The sequence below is a fragment of the Theropithecus gelada genome, chromosome 3 (assembly GCF_003255815.1).
Source record: "Theropithecus gelada isolate Dixy chromosome 3, Tgel_1.0, whole genome shotgun sequence".
NCBI lineage: Eukaryota > Metazoa > Chordata > Mammalia > Primates > Cercopithecidae > Theropithecus > Theropithecus gelada.
The window spans coordinates 95,891,942-95,914,820 of NC_037670.1; the positions used below are offsets into that span (position 1 = coordinate 95,891,942).

Here is a 22,879-nt window from a genome sequence, read left to right on the forward strand (position 1 = left end):
GATAGACACTAGTAAGTAAATGCACATGGCTGCCTGCCATCCGCCAAATCTCTCTCTATTTATGGACACTGAAAGTGAATTTCATATAACTTTCACATATCACAGAATATGATTCTTTTGGTTTTTTTCCCCAACCATTTAAAAATGTCAAAATCGGTCCTGTTTCCTGGGCTGTGCAAAAAAACAAATTTGATGACATCATGCCCTACATTATTTTAACAGTAATTAAATAATTACTCTCAATTAATTAAATAGTATCTAACTATTAGATAAATTTAAACTTATCTAATTGCTGTTTTCTATTTTTGTGCACAGCAAAGGTTTTATAAAAAAATTGTAAAGAATAATCAAATGATGAAAATGTTCAATTTTAAAACAGAATTATTTCCTTCTCTCTCTCAAAAAAAAGGACTCAATCTCTTTAGCTGTTAATTATATTCCTGTAAACAGAGTAACCCTTAGGAATTTCTATTTGCTTTCTTTCTAATCTGCAAGCCTCACAGCACTCGCATCAAGAACAATGGCATGCACACAGTTCTTCAATTCAGTCCGGTTTCCTTCTTCCTTTTTTGTGTGTGTGTGCTGAACTTCAGCCAAACATTAAATTACCTTGGGAAATAAAAAGTAAAAGAGAAAGAACCACAAAGATGGTATTTAACCTCATTTTATGAGGACATTCAATCTGAATTTAGAGAAAAAGAAAAGAGCTTTTATAGTGTGAGAAGCATGAGAACTGGAAAGCAGCACAGAGTTTTTCAGACCAGCCTACTTTTTAAAGTTTGTTTTCCGGTAACTATGCTCTTGTTTCTATGCAGGTGAGGTTGTAGGTCAGGTGTGTGTGTGTGTCTATAAATCCACACCCATTTTTAACCAGAAACATCCAGAGTACATTTCCAACAAGAGCACTGGCCAAGTCAGGTAAGCAAGCAAAGTTTCCAGATTACTTAATCAGTGGTCAAGCTTTGCAATATTTAAATAATCACCTTTTGCTATATAAAAGTGAAGCTTTCAGTAAAGGCTGGGAAAGTGAAATGAATTTTTGATTTTCTTCTTTTACTGAACTGGATTTCCTTTGCTAGTTTCATAGTTTTATCTCTATTTATATTAATGGTATTAGAATAAATTGACGTCAACCACAAAAACGACTCTTTAAAAATTATTCTACAAGTAATAATAGCTCTTCTTTATATTCTTTTAAGTCTTGTTTTATTTTAAAATATGGGTGTTTATAATATCAGTTACTTATGTTAAATTACTTTTGAAAAATAAAATACTAATGTCAGAAAATGCTAATTGACCAATGTTTATACAACCTAATTTCTGGCATATGGTTATATGCCTCCCAAATGCATTTTAAGCTGCTATAGGCCTGTAACCATGCCATATTTATCTGTGTTGTCCCAAGTAGCTTAACCTTGCAACTGATTCTAAAGGACCCTCAGCAATTTACAGTGTATGTTACCAAGGAAAGCATTATTTATTCAAAATCTATAATGTACAAGTTGTACTGCTTTGTCACAGAATATATTTAATACTTACTTTATAATTTATCAATGTAAAACCAGAAAACCAAGATTTTTATTTTTTAATTAGAAAGTATTTGACAATAATACATAAATATTTGAAATTTTAAGGAAAAAAATGTTCCCACCTAACTCTAAGCTTGGCAGCTTTAAAATAGCAAAAATGATGAAGTTATGCTTTTTCTTTTTTAAAATGCAGATTCCACCTGCTTGTCTCTGTACCTAACATAGAAAAATCTTTCTAAAGTGTCCTCCAGATTGACTTTTCTTAACTCTTCTTTATATCCAAGATCCCTGGACGAATTTTAATGAAGTTTTGGACCCTATTCCCATGGAAAAGGAACAGGCAGATAAAATTTTGCACACAATTTCCAGGGGTTTTGAGCCTTCTGTAGTTCATCCACAGGCCTTCTAGAAGCCTGCTGGATTCAGGTTAAGATCCTGTCCTAGATAGTTACTTCAGTTCCTCCACTGCAACTCCCAACCTGTCTAACTACGGCTGCCTTTGCTGGGTTGGATTTCATGTTCCAGAGTCAAATGTCCCTGTCCTCTACTAAAATCCACCCTTTCTTTGTTTCAGTCTTTAAAGTACAAGATGACCGAGGCCTTAAGGTACAAGATGACATTCTGAAATGTTTTATGGCTTAATAAGTTATGGAAACTTAAACTGAAATCCTTATCAGGCACCATGATCATTATTTAACAGGGTTTTTATATGCCTGGAAAGAAAGGACGGAAGAGGACGGGAGGGGAAAGGAGGGGAGAGGAGGGGAAAGGTGGGGAGAGAGGGGAGACCAAAGGAGGCCGGGAGCTGTGGCTCACCCCTGTAATCCCAGCACTTTGGGAGGCTGAAGCAGGTGGATTATTTGAGGTCAGGAGTTTGAGACCAGCCTGGCCAACATGGTGAAATCCCGTCTCTATTAAAAATAGAAAAATTAGCCAGGTGTGGTGGTACACACCTATAACCCCAGCTACTCGGGAGACCAAGGCAGGAGACTCTCTTGGCTAAGGAAATTTTACTATTTTGGTGACAAATTCAATACTAAATAATGTAAGTCAATAGGAAAGATGTCTTAAAGGAACTTTAAATAAATGTGAAGGATATCTGTATATTTATTTTATATTTTGAGGTAAAGTTTCAAAACTGCATGCGCCAACCATTTTCAAATGAGTTTTATATGCTAATGCTGTAACTAAACATCTCACAAGTATTACAGACTTCCTGTAATATATTTATCAAGTGGTTTATGACCAGATCCAGATCAGGCCCAACTTTGGACTTTAGTTTTTATCTTAATGCGCAAAGTATAAAAGACTCACATTGAGTTAAGAATCGGTTTGAATTCTAGCTAACCAGGAGAGAATGTAATCATGGCACATCTATGCTTCTCTATACATATGTCTAATTTATAGTAATATGACAGTATTTTATTTTTATAAAGAGCTGTATTATAAACTGAAGGGCAAAATTCTGAGTAATTGTTGAAAGGATGAGAAAGGTAAGAAACTATAAAGGAACTGAAGGACAAGAATCCTCCATATTCTATTTTTCCTCTGATTTCTATTTTAAGCAATGTTTGTTCATGTATAATCTTATCTTGGTATAGAGTCAAAATGTTTTGACCTACTAGATACAGGAGAATCAAAAGGCAAAGAATATTTCTGCATGCTAAAAGTCACTTTATAGTTTACAAGACATTAAAAAACATAATCTTATTTGAGTTTCATCTTGGTGGTGTGAACACTACAGGGTGATTCAGAAGCAGGCTTTGTGTGCCCTGAACCAGCTGTCTTTTAATTATACAGCACTATGCCCAGGATGCTCAGAACGTGACTTCTCACCAACTGAGCATGCATTGAGTTGATTAAGTATTTTAAAAATAAAATGTGAATGAAAGTTCTATGTGGTTGGTTATACCATGTCAAACCAAAAAAGCAGAACAGTCTGTCGTCACAGTATTGGTCCAACTCTTAGCAAATATCTTTTAATAATAGCTTGAAGCAACTCACTAGATTCTGAGAATTCCTTTCTGTCATCTAGCATCTTCTGAGAGATTCTCTAGAAGACACGATGCTACACTCAGCTTTGGCTCTCTGCCTCTTACTCGTCGCAGTTTCTTCCAACCTTGCCATTGCAATAAAGAAGGAAAAGAGGCCTCCTCAGACACTCTCAAGAGGTGCTGTAATCTCATTTTATTTTCTAAACTCAGTCATTTGGATTGCTTTTTAAAATATCTGGTGTCTTCACTCATGGTCTAATTATAAAACAAATTCAACTAACTGAATGATTTTTGCTGTGTGTGACTTCAAAATGGATTTTTAAAAACAGAAGGAATCAGTTTATTTTAGGCAGTGAATCAAATCAACTAGCAAACAATAACATAAGTTTGCATTATCTTTTGCTAAAATAATGGAGAATTGACTTGCTGTCTATAACTTTGATAACCAGAGTCCTAGAAAATAATGATTGATTGCTATGTCATATTGGTGTCCTAATAGCAATTTAAGGTTCCTCAAAATTTGCTCCAATTCCCAGTCCTCTATTTCCCAGTTCTCCAAAAAAAAAATAATAATTTGGAATGATTTTATATAAGCCTTCCCAGAAAATTATACTGTACCCCAAACCCTGAGAATTTGGGGTACCCAAGTCTTTGCTATATTGACTCTGGAAGACAGTGGTTTTAGACATAATCAAGGGTTGCCATTGGCTACATGTTTAGAAAACATTTCTTTTTGTATTTACTATTTTACTTTGGCCTAAGAAACAAATATATATTCATCTGTAAAGAAACATTTTATAAAAGAAAAAATTCTCAACATTGGTTTCTATATCTCTAAGTAACAGAAGTAGGAACAGAATTATTTGTCCCCACATAGCTGTTCAAAATTATCAGTATTACCACCAAGTACTTGACCATTTGTTTGCTCCATTCACATTACCACTGCAAATAGTGGTCAAGTGCCTTGTAGTAATACTGTTAGTTTTGAATAACCATGTGGGAACAAATAATTCTGTTCCTATCTCTGATATATATATATATTATATAGTATTATAATAATATATAAATTATATATATTATATATAATAGTATATGTTTATGTTATAATATATAATAAATTATATATAAATATATGCTATAGTTATAGATATATATTATATAATTTCAAATTCTAAAAGATGGACTTGCTTCCCAAGTACATTCATTTCTTAACAGATGTACTGAGTGCCAGCCAAGTGCTCATCAATGTTTACCTAAGCTAATTAACTCTACTTCAGCTTAACAAGCACACAAACTATATATACAGAAAGTCAATATATTTTTGCAAAAGAAATGAATGAAAAAGTTGAAATATTTTCCTAAACATAACTCTGTCTCTCTATATAAGCATAATTGTTGCAAAACAATGAGCTCAGTAGCCTTAAAGTGCCAAAGACTAAACTAATTATTGCCCTTAAAGATTTTCCAGGTCTGCATTAAGCAGCACTGTGATAACTGTACCACAAAGCATCCACATTCTGTGTGCTCACTTCTAAATATTTATTTAAAACTCTTGTTGAATGTTTTGAAAAATATATTACATTTGTATGCTCTATTTTAAACAACTTAAAGGTTCTGTTATTTCAATTGATAAGAAACTAATTTAACACAGAAGATTACTGATATTAGCTGAGAACACCATTACTGAGAATTGGTTTATATTTGGCAAAGTCTTTTACCATCTATTGCTACATGGTAAACAACGGAGAGAATGAGGCTCAGAATGAATGAAGATTAAAGGTAGGGGTGAGTGGGAGGAGTTTGGATACAGTACAGAGAGTAGCATATGGAGCCCCTTAGAGTACAGGGCAGCACCAGTTAAGTAGAGAAGGAAGTAAGAAGAAAAGGAAGATTAATTAGAAAAAGGTAGTAGAAGATTCAGGGAGAAAAAAATACATACGCATACAGTGATCCAAGAAAATCTCAACTTCCTTTGAATCAGAATTGCTGAGTACCTAGTCCAGTGCTCGGCAGATAGTAAATACTTAATAAATATATGTTAGATAAATGAATAAAATCTCAAAAGACAAGAAAACATAGCCAGAGACAGAGATAGGGATAGAATTAGAGTAATGAGCAGAAGCCATGAGGTGCATTTAAACTGTACCAGCTTTGACCTATTGTGATTATAACAGAGTATATAAAAAATTATTATAATGCAATATGGCTTTCCTACAGGGCTTCGGAGAATTTTTTGAGAATAGGGATTATATTGTCTATGTTTGTATTCCCACTGCTTTGTGGAGTAAGTTATGCAGCAGATGTTCCTTTACTGTTTGTGGAACCAAATTGAGCAGGAGCAGAGAATAGAAATTTTCCCCACTGCTAATACTCCAGCATTGAATGATATTTGCATCAGAAGAGGGAAAATTAAGCAGAGGCCTAGTCTCACTTGCTGTTTTAGAATAACTTTTACTTAACGCAAAATGTGGTGTATAGATATTGCATGTGTTCAACCAAAGTTGGAACGAGCATCTTTCAGGATTATTACAGAGAGCAAGAGTTCCTGTTAAGATGTGGCATTAAACTAACAAGAGATGTTTTTCAATGTTAAGATTTTAAATCAGGCAAAAAAAAAAAAAAAAACAAACAAAAACGTTGCTGGTGAGAATATAAAATGATGCAGCCACTTGAGAAAATAACCTGACAGCTCCTCAAAAACCTAAATATAGTGTTACCATTTGTTCAGCAGTTCCGCTCCTAGGTGTATACCCAAGATAAATGAAAACATATACCACTCAAAAACTTGCCTATGTATGTTCACAGTGGCATTATTCATAAAAGAGAAAAAGTGGAAACAACCCAAATATCCATTAACTGATGAACAAATAAATAAAATGTGGTATATCCATACAATGGAATAATATTTGACCATAAAAAAAGAATTAAATAATAATACATGTCACTATATGGATGAACCTTAAAAAGGTTATGCTGAGTGAAAAAATCTAGTCACAAAAGCCTACATATTGTGTGATTCCATTTATATGAAAAGTCCAGCATAAGCAAATCTATAGAGACAGAAAGTAGATTAGGGGTTTCTTAGGGCTGTGGCAGTTGAAGAAAATGGGGAGCAGGTGATAGCTAAATGGTATAGCGGGTTTTTTTGAGGAGATGAAAATGTTCTAAAATTGGTTGTGATGATGGTTGCACAACTTCGTGGATATACTGAAAAAAGTATACATTTTCTTTCTTTTTTTTTTTTTTTTTTTTGAAATGGAGTCTTGCTCTGTTACCCAGGCTGGAGTGCAGTGGTGCAATCTTGGCTCACTGCAACATCCACCTCCCAGGTTCAAGGGATTCTCCTGCCTCAGCCTCCCAAGTAGCTGGGTCTACAGGTGCATGCTACCACACCCAGCTAATTTTTGTATTTTTAGTAGAGACGGGGTTTAACCATGTTGGCTAGGCTGGTCTTGAACTCCTGACCTCAAAGGATCCACCCACCTCAGCCTCGCAAAGTGCTGGGATTACAGGCATGAGCCACAACGCCTGGCCAAAAGTATTCATTTTCAATAGATGAGTTGTATTGGTGTATTAATTTTATTTCAATAAAGCTGTCACCAGAAAACAAACATGAAAAACAAACAAGCAAAAATCATGGAATCATATTTTTCAAATTATTATCATATTTACCATGACATTAAAGCCAGAAACTGTGGTCTGACAACATTTGAAATGTACGTGAAAATCTGGGCCCAAACTGACTTCCAAATATTGCTAATTTTCACATTAATTCAATCTCTCTCATTGATAGACTGAGACACTTTCTGAAAATACTCAGTAATGTTTTTGGAGGTTCTGTGCATTCTTCTCCTTGATGATCTTATTCTTTAATTGCTAATACACATTCCCAAATAATCATACCATTTCTTTAAGGCTAATGGGTTCTCTCTATATTTATTGCTTTCTGTTTTTTCTCTCCATTCTTTTGGGTGTTTCCAAAACACATGTGTTTTATTATGTCTCTCGGCCATGAAATTCCCATACAAGAATTTTTTCCAGGTCAGAATTCAAAGCAAAATTCAGAATTCCCTTATTTCACAATGTATACTGACTTAGAAGAGGTCAGCATCTCTTGGGACCCAAAATAGGAGGGCATTGTAGAGTACAGCCCAAAGGATTCCTAATAATTTTACGAAGTATGCAAAGATGAACTGTTACTTTCCAAACATTCCTAAAGCCAGAGCTTTTACATTATCCAAAGATGTCCTTTCAATCAGCTCTAATCATAACAATATTTATTAAGCACTACTGGCTTCAAGGCCATGAGCCTCAAGGTTTGAAATACAGTAGCAAAACCTCAGTACTACAACATAAAGGGAAACCACCTCCATATCTAGTGAAAATTGTGGGTCCTCTGCACCATATATCAGCCAACAGCTTGAAGGCTTAGTTAAATATCTGTAGGTAGATATCTGATTATTAGATACCCATTTCAGAGCTCGTCTCTAGTTCTGGGTTACTGCATTGATTTCTCTCTTCTATTTCAGGATGGGGAGATGACATCACTTGGGTACAAACTTATGAAGAAGGTCTCTTTTATGCTCAAAAAAGGTAACATGACTCTCAGCTCATTTTTTTCCTTTTATCTGTAGTAGACTCATAATAATTGTACATATTTATGGAATATAGAGTGATATGCTGATACATGTACACAATGTGTAGTGATCAAATCAGTGTAATTAGCATATGTATCACCTCAAACATTTCTTTTCTTTCTGGTAGGAACACTCAAAATCCTCTCTATTCGCTTTTTAAAAATATACAATAAACTATTGTTAACTGCATGTACCCTATAGTGCTGTAGACTACTTGAACTTATTCCTCCTATCTAACTGTATTTTTGCATCTATTAATCAACCTCTCCTTATTCTTCCAGCTCTGAACCCTTCCCAGCTTCTAATAACCAGAGTTCTACTCTCTAATTCTATTAGTACAACTTTTTTTTAAGCTACCCTATATGAGTCAGAATTCATGGCATTTATCTTTTTATGTCTGACTTATTTCACTTAACACATCCTCCAGGCTCATTCATGCTGCTGTGAATGAGAGCATTTCATTATTTTTTTATGGCTAGGTAATAGTCCACTGTGAATATGTAACACTTTTTCTTTATCCATTCATTCATTGACGTACATTTAGGTTGATTCTATAAATCTTGGCTATTGTGAATAGTGATTCAATAAATATGGAGATGCAGATATCTCTTTAATATACTGATTTTTTAAATAAATACTCAGTAGTAGGAAAGCTGAACCATATGGTAGTTATATTTTTAGTTTTTTGAGAATCCTCTATATGTTTTGCATAATGGCTGTACTAATTTACATTCCTACCAACAGTGTATAAGAATTCCCTCTTCTCTGCGTCCTCACCAGCATTTGTTATTTTTTGTCTTCTTGATAATATCAATTCTAACTGTGGTGGGATAATATCTCATTGTGGTTTGATCTGCCTTTCCCTGATGATTAGAGATGTTGAGAGTTTCTTCATATCCTTGGCCATTTGTGTGTCTTCTTTTGAGAAATGTCTATTCAGATCTTTTGCCCATTTTAAAATCAAATCATTTGGGGTTTTTTGTTGCTGAGTTATTTGAGTGCCTTGTGTATTCTAGATATAAGGCCCTTGTCAAATGAATAGTTTGCAAATAATTTTCCCATTCTACAGGTTATCCCCTTATTCTTTTGTTTCCTTTACTGTTCAGATGCTTCTCAGGTGACATAGTACCATTTGTCTATTTTTGTTTTTGTTGCATTTGCTTTTGAAGTCTTACCCATACATTTTTTTGCTGGGAACAATGTCCTGAAGGTCTTCCCTTATATTTTCTTCTAGGAGTTTTATAGTTTGGGGTCTTACATTCAAGTCTTTAGTTCATTTTGAATTGATTTTTGCATATGGTGAGAGATAAGAGTCTAGTTTCATTCTTCTACATATGAATATTCACGTTTTCCAGCACTGTTTATTGAAAAGGGTGTCCTTTCCCCAATGCATATTCTTGGCACCTTTGTCAAAAATCAGCTGACTTTAAATATGTGGATTTATTTCTGGGTTCTCTATTCTATTCCATTGGTCTAGGTGTCTGTTTTTATACCAATACCATGCTGTTTTGTTTACCATAGCTTTGCAGTATATTTTGAAGTCAAGTAGTATGATGCCTGCAGTTTGTTCTTTTCACTCTGTATTGCTTTGAACTATTTGGAGTCTGTTGTGGTTCTATACAAATTTTAAGATTTTTTATTTGTTTCTGTGAAAAATGTCATTGGAATTTTGATAGAGATTACATTAAATCTGTAGATATCTTCCAGTAGTATGGTCGTTTTAGCAAAATTCATTCTTCCAATCTATGGCATGGGATGTCTTTCCACTTTTGGTGTTCTCTTCAATTTCTTTCATCAATGTTTTATAGTTTTTCTTGTAGGGATCGTTCACCTCCTTGGTTAATATATTCCTAGGAGTGTGTGTGTGTGTGTGTGTGTGAGTGCATGTATGTGTGTGTGGTTTTTGTTTGTTGTTTTCTTGAGATGGAGTCTCACTCTGTCGCCCAGGCTGGAGTACAGTGACGCGATCTCAGCTTGCTGCAACCTCCACCGCCCAGGTTCCAGTGATTCTCCTGCCTCAACCTCCTGAGTAGCTGGGATTACAGGCACACACCACCATGCCCAGATAATTTTTTATTAGTAGTAGAGACAGGGTTTCACCATGTTGGCCAGGCCGGTCTTGAACTCTTAATCTCAGGTGATCCGCCCACCTCAACCTCCCAAAGTGCTGGGATTGCAGGCATTAGCCACCACGCCCGGCCTTTCTGTGATTATTGTAAATAGCACTGCTTTCTTGTTTCTTTTTTTCAGCGAGTTTGTTATTGTTGTATAGAAATGCTACTGGTTTTGTGTGTTGATTTTGTATCCTCCACTCCCCGTTAATTTTAACAGATCATATAGATACCTCAGAGAAGAATCAAAGAAGGCATTTTAGTTTTCAAAAAGATGTCACAAGTATTTGGTCTGCTATTGTATGCCAGTGGGACTAATAGTTGCTGTTAGAATGCATTTTATAAACGAAAGCTCTAAATACCTCTGTATTAATGAATTTATTACTCAATCAAGCTTTTGAGTATATTGTATAAACAAAGTAGTATTACTTATTAGGCATTACACAGGCTTAAACAGAAAACAGGTTTAGGGCAGCAGTTCTAAGGCCTGCCTGTTTGAATATCAGAGCAATATGAGTAGCTATTTTAAAAATCCAAATTTATAATTAATCAGTCAAGTATTCCTTGAATGTCCATTGCTATGTGCCAGACACTGTTTTAGGCTCAATGACCAAGTATGATACTGTTTTTATTCTTGCAGGCCTACTGAGTCTTTGGGAATAAAGCTGAGAAACATATTATTAAATTAATGAAATATCTAAAGAACATTCTATTGCAATACTCTTTAAAGATGAAGAAAGATTTCAAATTAACTATTGTTTTAATATTGGACAAGTATTAGAAAAGAAAAAAGTCTACAGAAGAATCTCACTTCCAAATATCAGTGTAACAAACAAACAACATATTAGTAAGGAGCACCAGCAGAACATTTGAAAAATATACCCTGATAAATTGAGGTTTGGTCTGATAATGCCAGCATGGTTTAGGATTAAGAAATGTACTAATTAAAATAATTTAATATTTATAAGGAGACAATCCATACAAGTATCTCTCATCTCCATAAATTCTGAAAATGCATTAATAGAATAAAACATCTATATTTGAATTTTTAAGACTTTGCATTTGACAATATTAATTTCTTTAAATTAACCCTAACAAAGAAATAGCATTCCAACAGTAGCAACAACAAAAAAAATGAACACATTATGCTTACTGGGAAAACAAATAGAAGTGTCCCATTAAAGTGTGGATAAGACAAGTATATCTATAATCACAACAATTACTAACATTTTTCTGGAGGTACTAACTAATGCAAGTATAGGAGGAAAAAGTAGAAAATGTAGAAAGGAAAAGTTAAAAGTATCTTTATTTGCAAATGATAATTTATATACCTGAAAAACTTTAAAAATTTATGTTCAGAATAACAAAAATTCTGTTGAATTAGATGGGAATACACTGATATTTAAAAATTGACTGTATTTATATATAGAAAAACACATCCAAAAAAACTTGCAAAATACCTCATTTACAATGACAAAAAAGGAAATACTCCAGAATAAACTTGACAGAAGATGTGCAAAATCTATATGAACCTAAATACACTGAAAAGATAAAAGAAATTTCCAAACCAATGGCAGTGCACATTATATTCTTGGATTGCAAGACTTAACATCATAAAAATGCCAATTCTCTCTATACTTAAAAAACTTTTTAAGATGATCACAATAAATTGCAATAAGATTTTTTTTAAAGATAATTCTAAAATTGAAATTAAAAAATAGACATGAGTAGTTAGGATAGTTAGGAACATTCTGAAAAGAGAGCAATAAGGATTAGGCCTTAATCATTATTAAACATTTTACAAAGCAATAATAAACAGTATGTTACTTGTAAATAAACAAAACATAATAAAAGTATAGAAATAAAACTTTGAATGTAAATGGATTTGGACCTCCAGTCAAAAGACATAGAGTGACTCAATGGATTAAAAAACAGATTCCCCCTGCCCCCTGAAAAAAAAAAAAAAAAAACCTCATAAGACCCAACTATAGGCTCAAGCGATCCTCCTGCCTCAGCCTCTCAAGTAGCTGGGACTTCAAATGTATGCCACCACATGGGCCAATTTTTGTACTTTTGGTAGAGACAGGGTTACACTATGTTGCCCAGGCTAGTCTCAAACTCCTAAGCCCAAGCAATCCTCCCACCTTGGCCTCCCAAAATGCTGGGATTACAGGCATGAGCCACCATGCTGGGCCTCACTTCACCTTGAAGGATGCTTATTAACTGCAGTTGAAAGGATCAAAAAACATATCCTATACAAATAGAAACAAACCAAAAAAAAAGTAGCTACACTTACATCAGATAAAACAGACTTTTAAGTCAAAAAATGTAAACAGAAACAAAGAAGGTCATTATATAATAACAAACATTAATTTACCAAGAAGGTATAACAATTATAAATATATATTCATCTAACATCACAGTACCTAAATACATATATCAGATATTAATAGATCTGAAAAGAGGGATAGATTACAACACAACAATAGTAAGGGACTTCAATACCCCACTTTCAACAATGAACAGATCATCCAAAAAGTCAATAAGGAAACATTGGACTTGAACTACACTTTAGACCAAATTGACCTATCAAACATATACAGAGCATTTAATCAAACAGCAAGAGAAGATACATTCTCAAGAGCGTAGGGATTCTTTTTTAGAACAGATCACATGATAGACCACAAAACAAGTCTAACAAATGTAAGAAGACTGAAATTATATCAAGTATCTTTTCTGACCATCAACAGATGAATTGATAAATTATGGTATATGTACACAATAAAATACTATTTAGCCATTGGAAAGAAGGAAATTCTCAATAGCTATCCAAAGACCCTATCTCCTTTGACGCTCACAATTCACTTAAAATTAAAGCAGTATTTAAAAATCATTCTATATACCCAGACATTAGTCTGGGCAATGATTTTTTTTTATATGACCTCAAAAACATGGGAAACAAAAGCAAAAATAGACAAGTGAGATTACATCAAACTAAAAAGCTTCGTACAGCAAAGGAGACAATAACAGAGTGAAGAAATAACCAACAGAATAGAAGACAATATGTGAAAGCCCTACATCTGAAAAGAGGCAAATATGTAAGGAACTCAACTCAATAACAAAACAAAAATGGAATTTGTGTTTTAAAAATGGACAAAAGACCTGAATAGACATTTCTTAAAAGAAGACATACAGGCTGGGCGCTGTGGCTCACACCTCTAATCCCAGCACTTTGGGAGGCCAAGGCGGGCTGATCACTTGAGGTTGAGAGTCCGAGACCAGCCTGACCAACATGGAGAAACCCCATCGCTACTAAAAATTCAAAATTAGCCAGGCATGGTGGTGCATGCCTGTAATCCCAGCTACTCGGGAGGCTGAGGCAGGAAAATCACTTGAACCTGGGAGGCAGAGGTTGTGGTGAGCCGAGATCGCACGGTTGCACTCCAGCCTGGGCAACAAGAGCAAAGCTCCATCTCAAAAAACAGGAGGCAAACAAACGGCCAACATGTAGATGAAAACAATACTTAACATCACTAATCATCAGGGAAATGCAAATTAACTCCAAGATGAAATACCTCCTCACATCCCAGCATTTTGGGAGGCCAAGACGGGCGGATCACGAGGTCAGGAGATCGAGACCATCCTGGCTAACACGGTGAAACCTCGTCTCTACTAAAAAATACAAAAAACTAGCCGGGCGAGGCAGCGGGCGCCTGTAGTCCCAGCTACTCGGGAGGCTGAGGCAGGAGAATGGCATAAACCCGGGAGGCGGAGCTTGCAGTGAGCTGAGATCCGGCCACTGCACTCCAGCCCAGGCGACAGAGCCAGACTCCGTCTCAAAAAAAAAAAAAAAGAAAAAGAAAAGAAATACCTCCTCACTCCTTTGAGAAAGGCTATTATCCAAAAGATGAATAATAGCAAGTGTTGGCAAGAATGTGGAGAAAAGAGAACCCTTTTACACTGTTGGTGGGAATGTAAATTAGTATAGCCATTATGGAAAGCATAATGTATGGAGATTACTCAAAAAATTAAAAATAGAACTACAATATGATCCAGCAATTCCCTGCTGGGCATATATCAAAAAGATAAAATCAGTATGTCTAAGAGATATCTGCACTGTCATTTGCAACAACATAGAAGAACCTGGAGGACATTATGGTGAGTGAAACAAGCCAGATACAGAAAGACAAATGTCACATAATCTCACATGTGTAATCTAAAAAAGTCAAACTCATAGAAACAAAGGAAAATGGTGGTTACTAGAGTCTAGGGGTAAGGATGGGGAGTTCTTGCTCAAAGGACACATTATTCAGTTAAGTGAAATAAGTTTTAGAGATCTGTTGTACATTGTGGGAATAATAGTTAATAATAATATATTTTACACTTGAAAATTGCTGAGAGTAAATTTTAAATATTCTCACCACAAAAAATAAGTATGTGAGGTGATGCATATGTGAAATAGCTTGATTTAACCACTGCACAATATACATATATCAAAACAGCATGCCGTACACCATAAATGTATACAGCTTTTACTTGTCAAATAAATAAGTAAATCGATTATTGATAACTGACAAACTCCATAGATAAATAGATACTACAGGAAATTTTTAATACAGGAAGTGGTATTTTAAATCAGGAATAGGGGAGACAGGTTACATAATAGTTAGTGTCAGAGAGAAGTTGATAGCCATCTGGGAAAAACAAATAAATTTGTATCCATATCTCACATTTATGCAAAAATAAATTAGAAAGATATAATCATGAAAATTAAATCATTAAGGTGCTAGAAGATACTACTGCAAAATTTTATTTCTTTAGATGCTTGGAATAGGGGAGAGCCAAGATTATAGTGAGGCAAGGAAGATATCTGGGATACAAAAATAAAGCTTCTAATTTTAGTCTAGATGCTTCCCTGGCCTCATGCTAGTCCTGTGTGCTAGGCTTGAGCATAACCAAACAAAGAAAAGGAGAAAAGAAAAAGTCTGAAAGAAATGACTAATATTTCCAATTACATGGAATTTTCTGCATAACCAAAACCTTACAGTAAACAAAGGAAAAATATTTTTTAAATGGAAAACTGCAGCACATATTACAAGAGTGCTTTCTCTAATATACAATATACTCCATATTAATAAGAAAAAGGTCAACAAGTCAACAGAAAAAAATGAGCAAAGAATATGAAAGTTCACACAATAGAAAAATAAGTAACTCAAATATATAAGATTGACTTTTTTTTTATAAGAAAGACAAACTACATTCATTTCCCTCTTTTCACCTGTTGGATTAAAAAAAATTTAAACTAATAACCAGCTTTAGTGAGAATAGCGAAAACAATTACTGCTCACACTACCAGAGAGAACAGCTTCTATGGAGGGTATACATTGGAATTATAAATGCACACACTCTTTGACCCAGAAATTCTACTTTTGGAAACGTATTCACAAACATACCCATCTATGTGCAAAATGATTTAAAAAAAAAAACAGCATGGTCTTTCATTTCAGGAATCTGGCATCTTCAGGAACAGTTACCTGCTTTTTAAAGAAGGTGAATTATAGTTTAATGTACTACAAGTCCTATACTATGGATGGGAACTATTACAGCTTATAATGTCAAAAACTTTTCTTAGACCAAAGGTATCTTCCACAAAGGTAACAGACTGGATGACCCATCTTTCAATGATTTTCTAGAGTGTAGAGTCATCTCTACTATTACTGCCACATCATTAGGTGTGACTAACTCAAGTCATAGAGAAAAAATGAGCCTTCTACATTAGAAAGTAGGATTATTTCCAGCTAGAAAAATAGGAAGTCTATCTTCCTTAGAACAGATTTATGGTTTAGAAAATTCAAAAGACTATCTGTCTGAAAATGAATCATGGGTAGATAAATATAAACCAGAAATTTAGCATGCACTTGCTGTGCATAAAAAGAAAACTGAAGAAGTTGAAACCTGGTAAAAAGCTCAAGTCTTAGAAAGGCAACCAAAACAGGATGGATCTATTTTATTAATAACAGGTCCTCCTGGATGTGAAACAACAACTACCAAAAAAAATACTATCAAATAAGCATGGTATTCAAGTACAAGAGTGGATTAATTCAGTTTTACCAGACTTCCAAAAAGATGATTTCAAGGAAATGTTTCATACTGAATCAAGCTTCCGTAGGTTTCCCTATCAGTCTCAGATAGCAGTTTTCAAAGTTTCTACTAAGAGCAACAAAGTATAACAAGTTACATATGCTTACTGATCCATCTGAGAGCTGATAAGAAGATAATTCTGGTTGAAGATTTACCTAACCAGTTTTATCGGGATTCTCATACTTTACATGAAGTTCTAAGGAAGTATGTGAAGATTGATCGATGTCCTCTTACATTTATAATCTCTGACAGTCTCAGTGGTGATAATAATCAGTTTCTTGTTTCCCAAAGAAATCTAGGAAGAGTGTTCTATCTCAAATATTAGTTTCAACACTGTGGCACCAACAATTATGATGAAATTTCTTAATCGAATAGTGAGTATAGAAGCTAACAAGAGTGGAAGAAAAATTACTGTCCCTGACAAAACTTCTCTAGAGTTGCTCTGTCAAGGACGTTCTGGTGATATGAGAAGTGCAATAAACAGCCTCCAGATTTCTTCTTCAAAAGGGGAAAACAACTTATGGCCAAGGAAAAAAAGAACGTCTTTAAAATTGAATGCTGTGCTGTCAAAATCAAAACGAAAAAAAAAAAACCTGATAGGGTTTTTGAAAATCAAGAGGTCCAAGCTATTGGTGGCAAAGATGTTTCTCTGTTTCTATTCTGATCTTTGAGGAAAATCCTATACCATAAAAGAGCATCTTTAACAGAATTAGACTCACCTTGGTTGCCCTCTCATTTATCAGAATATGAACGGGATACATACTTGTTGAATCTGAGGAGGTAGTAGAAATGTCACATACGCCAGGAGACTTATTTAATTTATATCTTCACCAAAACTACATAGATTTCTTCATGAAATTGATGATATTGTGAGAGCCAGTGAATTTCTAAGTTTTGCAGATATCCTCAGTGGTGACTGGAATACACACTCTTTACTCAGGAAATATAGGACAGCTATAGCTACAAGAGGTGTGATACATTCCAACAAAGCCCGAGGATATGCTCATTGCCAAGGAGGAGGATCAAGTTTTTGACCCTTGCACACAACCCAGTGGTTTCTAATAAATAAAAAGTATCGGGAAAATTGCCTGGCAGCAAAAGCACTTTTTCCTGACTTCTGCGCACCAGCTTTATGCCTCCAAACTCAGCTACTGTCATACCTTGCTCTACTAACCATTCCGATGAGAAATCAAGCTCAGATTTCTTTTATCCAAGATATTGGAAGGCTCCCTCTGAAGCAACACTTTGGAAGATTGTAAAAGCAACACTTTGGAAGATTGAAAATGAAAGCCCTGACTGACAAGGAACATGGAATGATCGACCCTGACAGTGGAGATGAAGCCCAGCTTAGTGGAGGGCATTCTGCAGAGGAATCCCTGGGTGAACCCACTCAGGACACAGAGCCAGAAACCTGGTCTCTTCCTCTGAGTCAGAATAGTGCCAGTGAACTGCCTGCCAGCCAGCCTCAGGCCTTTTCAGCCTAAGGAGACATGGAAGAAAACATAATAATAGAAGACTATGAGAGTGATGGGACATAGAAGCCAGCCTGCCAATCCGATTGCTACTTCACAGATTCATTTTTGTTTCATTCAGTGGTACTTCAGCAGAGTTAATATGCTTCTCTGATTAATTACACAACAGTTCGTTAATTCTCCATTCTCGTAGTATTTCATTTCGAGAAACTAACTATTCTGTCATCTTGAAGTAAATAGAAGATCAAGCCTTCCAATAATCTCTGAATGTTTTGCTGTAGGATCTATTAAATCTGTGAGTGGTTGAAGATCAAGCCTTCAAATAATCTCTGAATGTTTTTCTGTAGGATTTATTAAATCTGTGAGTGGTTTAAGGAGAGGTCAGTGTGTATAAAGTGTGTTTGAACATTATGCCAAATATCAAAATATGAAGGACTAATTCAGAATGCAAAAATGTTACGGCGGGTTGTAAATATGAACTATATAAGAGTTTAGTATACAATTATGAGTGTAAAGAAACTGTGTGCCTTAAAAAAAAACAGCATGTTTACCAAATAAGTGTACAAATGTAAATGTTTAGGAATAATCTAAATACAAGAGATTGGAAACAATTTAAATATCCATCTTTGGGGGGACTAATAAGATGAAATATATTCATATAATAGAATATAATATAAAAGAATAGTGGCATAACTAAGATATATGTTATATTTTAAAAGCAAAATGTAGATACTTGTGTGCTAGTATTTTTGTTTTTTAGAAAGAAATACATGCACATAAATATGAACATGCATCTGGGTATATACAATATATACATATTCATATAGATTTTCAGTTATATGACCTGAAAACCTCTGGGAGAAAATATAAAGAAAAGTAATACAGCATAGTTATCGAAGTCAGCAGTAGGAGGAAGAATTTTTATCTTTTTCACTTTTTTATGGTTAAAATCAAAATGACCCCCCAAAAATGTATTAACTAGGAAATTTCCACTTATGTTGTCTGTACATTCTACAATGTGTCAGAATGAAAGGATATGAAAATAACCAAATATTAACAGCTTTTTTATAAAACTTTTTTAAAAACTACATTTAAGTCTTTGACTTTCCTGAAATCTTACACTAAGTGTTCATTGGAAATGAATACATTGTTCATAATATCCCTTTATCTCTGGATACACGATTGATTTTCTCTAACTGCACTATAGAGTACATAAGAATTACCTAATAAGCTTGTTAAACTACAGATGCCTGAAACCACCCCTCACCCCAAAGATTCTGATTGAGTGGGTCTGGGATGAAGCCTTTGGTTTTTTGTTTGTTTGAGACAGAGTCTCGCTATGTCGCCAGGCTGAAGTGCAGTGGTGCTATCTTGGCTCACTGCAACCTCACCTCCTGGGTTCAAGTGATTCTCATATCTCAGCCTCCAGAGCAGCTGGGACTACAGGCTCACGCCACCACGCCCAGCTAATTTTGGAATGGAGCCTTTGCTAATTTTGGAATGGAGCCTTTGAATTTAAGTTCCCAATAAGCTACCTAGTGATACTGATACTGTCAGTTCTGGGGCCACAAATAGAGTAACACTGCTATTGACTACAGTGCTATGATTTGTAAATCTGAGTTACTACTGTAAGTCTTATTGAAACTAATAAAACTTCAAATCTAACTCCACTGTATGTTTTGACTCAAAGTTAATCATTTGACTTAATTCCATACTTTCTTTGTTTAGTAAGAAGCCATTAATGGTTATTCATCACCTGGAAGATTGTCAATACTCCCAAGGTAATTTTAGTCCCTGAGCTCTTATTATAATACATAATATTTCCAATATAAAATAGGAAAAGTGACCTGGTAATAATAGCTAAGAAGGCACTCAGCAAATCTCATTAAAAAAAAAAATTAGACAACTGCCAGAGTACCATCATTTTATTAAAGTGCTTAAAGACCACAATGATTGTTACCAATCTACTGAATATTTCTATTATATCCCCTTAGAAATTAGATATTCCTATTCTTCCCATGAAAAGAAAGGGGTGAGCTGAGAGGGTGGAGAAACACTGAAAGAAAAAAGTTGTTGTCTTAACCAATGAGTCAATGAGTTACATAAAATTATAAAACTAGTGTCTTCACTGTGATTATCCTTTGATGTCTCCTTGAACAGACTGTCCCTCATTGCAAAGTGGCAATAGGCCAATGAACTATTAATATTTACACTTGAGTTATATATGCAAACAAATGCTAAATATTAGCTTTATTTTGCTATGCTACATTAAAGTTCTCTTGATCCTTAAAACTAACTGACAATTTTGTTTTCCCCTATAGCACTAAAACAAGTATTTTCCCAAAATGAAGAAATACAAGAAATGGCTCAGAATAAGTTCATCATGCTAAACCTTATGGTACATAAACTTTATGATGTTTTCTTAATATTATAATTTCATGGAAAATTTGAATCCCTTTTTTCTTTTTTTCTTTTTCTTTTTCTTTTTTTTTTTTTTTTTTTTTAGATGGAGTCTCGCTCTGTCGCCCAGGCTGGAGTGCAGTGGTGCGATCTGGGTTCACAGCAACTTCAGCCTCCCTGGTTCAAGTTATTCTCCTGTCTCAGCCTCCCAAGTAGCTGAGACTACAGGCACCTGCCACCATGCCCAGCTAATTTTTGTATTTTTAGGAAAGATGGGGTTTCACCTTGTTGGTTAGGTTGGTCTCAAACTCCTGACCTCAGGTGATCCACCCACCTCAGTCTCCCAAAATGCTGGGATTACAGGCATGAGCCACTGCACCCGGCCTCCTTTTTTCTATTTTTAAAGCACAAAGAGCTAAATGTTGGTTAATGGAGGAAGTTATGTGGAATTATAAAAGGCCAAAATAGAATTTACTGACAGTCTAGTTCACACAAAATCATCTTGAAACTATCAAAAACAAATGAATCCAATAACATTGTTTTTTTTCTTCTGCTAGCATGAAACCACTGATAAGAATTTATCACCTGATGGGCAATATGTGCCTAGAATCATGTTTGTAGGTATGTATGTGATCTCATTTCATCGGATCTACAAAATTAGTAGAAGTCAGCATTCTTGCTTTTATTTTTAAATGCTGGTTCAAGTACTATTCTTTTTAAAGAGAAGTCATTTCTAATCCAATCAATATCAGCTCTTGTCAGTTCTACAACCAAAATCCACTATCTCTGCAATTTGAAAATTTTAAATATTTTTTCAAAGCACATATGCTATTAAATCTATATCCCAATGTACTTTCAATACACTGCCCCAGACTAGATTGACAGAGATCTATGACACACTAAAAGGAGAATTCAGGTTAATTCATCATGAACCGACATGTATGAAAACTAATTTTGCTTATAAATTTGCTTGACATTTGTTTTAGATTAAGAAACAAAAATGATTTTAAGAACATTTTATGGATGTAGCCAGAGGCCATTAACCTAAGCAAATTAACACAGAAACAGAAAACCAAATAGTGCATGTTCACACATATAAATAGGAGCTAAACACTGGTTACACATGGACATAAAGAGGGGAACAAGAGACAACAGGAACTCCAACACAAGGGAAGGAGGGATGGGGCCAAAGGGTGAAAAACTAACTGTTGGGTACTATGTTCAACATTTGGGTGTTGGGTTCAGTTGAAGCCCAAACTTCACCATCACACAATATATCTATGTAGCAAATTTGCACACATAACCCCCAAATATAAAATAATAATAATAAAATTTTTACAAGAGTGAAAAAAAAGAACATGCTAAATTATACTTTACTGACTCGGTTTTTTTCTTGACAGACCCTTCTTTAACAGTCAGAGCTGATATAGCTGGAAGATACTCTAACAGATTGTACACATATGAACCTCAGGATTTACCCCTATGTAAGTATTCACAAACGATCTGAAACAGTGGTCATAGCTGACCTCTGACTGTTAGTTAAGGGACAATGATGCCCTACATCAGTGCTTCTCCACAAACAGTGCTATCTACACACCAGAATCACTGAGGCTAGTGGTGGTGTTTAAAACGCCAACTTCTGGCTCCCACCAAAATCAGAATTTTGGGGATAGCTCAGAATCTATTTTAACAGGGATGCCTAAGGGCTTTTATGATTACTAAATTCTGAGATCACTAAAAAGAATATAGTACACATTAAAATGACAGAAACTTGAGAGAGTCCATTCTCCTAGTATCAAAGATCTCATGTGATTTCCTCAAATGATAGTAAAATCATTTCATCTTTCTTTAATGCCTATAAGCAAGGAGGTACAGTCTTACTTAGGACTTTAATCCTCTCTTTTTTTTTTTTTCGTAGAGACAGGGTCTTGGTCTATTTCCCAGGCTGTTCTCAAACTCCTGGCCTCAAGTGATCCTCCCACCTCAGCCTCCCAAAATGCTGGGATTAGAAGCATGACCTACCATGCCTGGCCAAATCTATTTTTTACAACATTCATTGTCAACCACATTTAGTAAGACAACTGTGCCTGTAAGATCTGGCAATACTAATACAAAATGATCCATTAAAAAATAAAAGAGGTATTCCTCAAAACCCCTCTAATGAAATTATTCAACATAAAGTTGACCAACCAGCTCTCAATGGTCTAATCCCTAAATTTACATGTATACTTTTAGCATATTCCTTCATGTCACAGATGAATTCCCAAGTTTTCAAAGCTATTGGGTCAATTTCAGGTTCTAGAGTTAATAGATCATAGCATTTGTACTTTCATTTGTTAATAGCATAATATATATTAACTCTTATTTCAGTGATAGAAAACATGAAGAAAGCATTAAGACTTATTCAATCAGAGTTATAAGGGATGATGGAAAAATGCCTTCACTTCGAAGAAGTCAAATTGAATGAAGAAAACCTCTGGCACATTGACAAATATTAAATGTGCAAGTATATAGATTTTGTAATATTACTGTTTAGTTTTTTAATGTGTTTGCAATAGTCTTATTAAAATGAATGTTTTTTAAATCTGAGATTGA

General features: G+C 34.7%; 1 protein-coding gene and 1 pseudogene across 1 annotated transcript; both read left to right on the top strand.

Annotated features, from left to right (window-relative positions):
- Window positions 1-878: 878 nt before the first annotated feature.
- AGR3 (anterior gradient 3, protein disulphide isomerase family member) lies at window positions 879-22,879 on the top strand. Its single transcript, XM_025379590.1, has 8 exons — window positions 879-918; window positions 3,565-3,700; window positions 8,053-8,116; window positions 19,613-19,665; window positions 20,206-20,282; window positions 20,842-20,905; window positions 21,685-21,768; window positions 22,655-22,879. The coding sequence occupies exons 2-8, from the start codon at window positions 3,595-3,597 to the stop codon at window positions 22,702-22,704; spliced, it is 498 nt and encodes a 165-aa protein (XP_025235375.1). The 5' UTR covers window positions 879-918; window positions 3,565-3,594; the 3' UTR covers window positions 22,705-22,879.
- LOC112620761 lies at window positions 10,546-17,950 on the top strand (annotated as a pseudogene).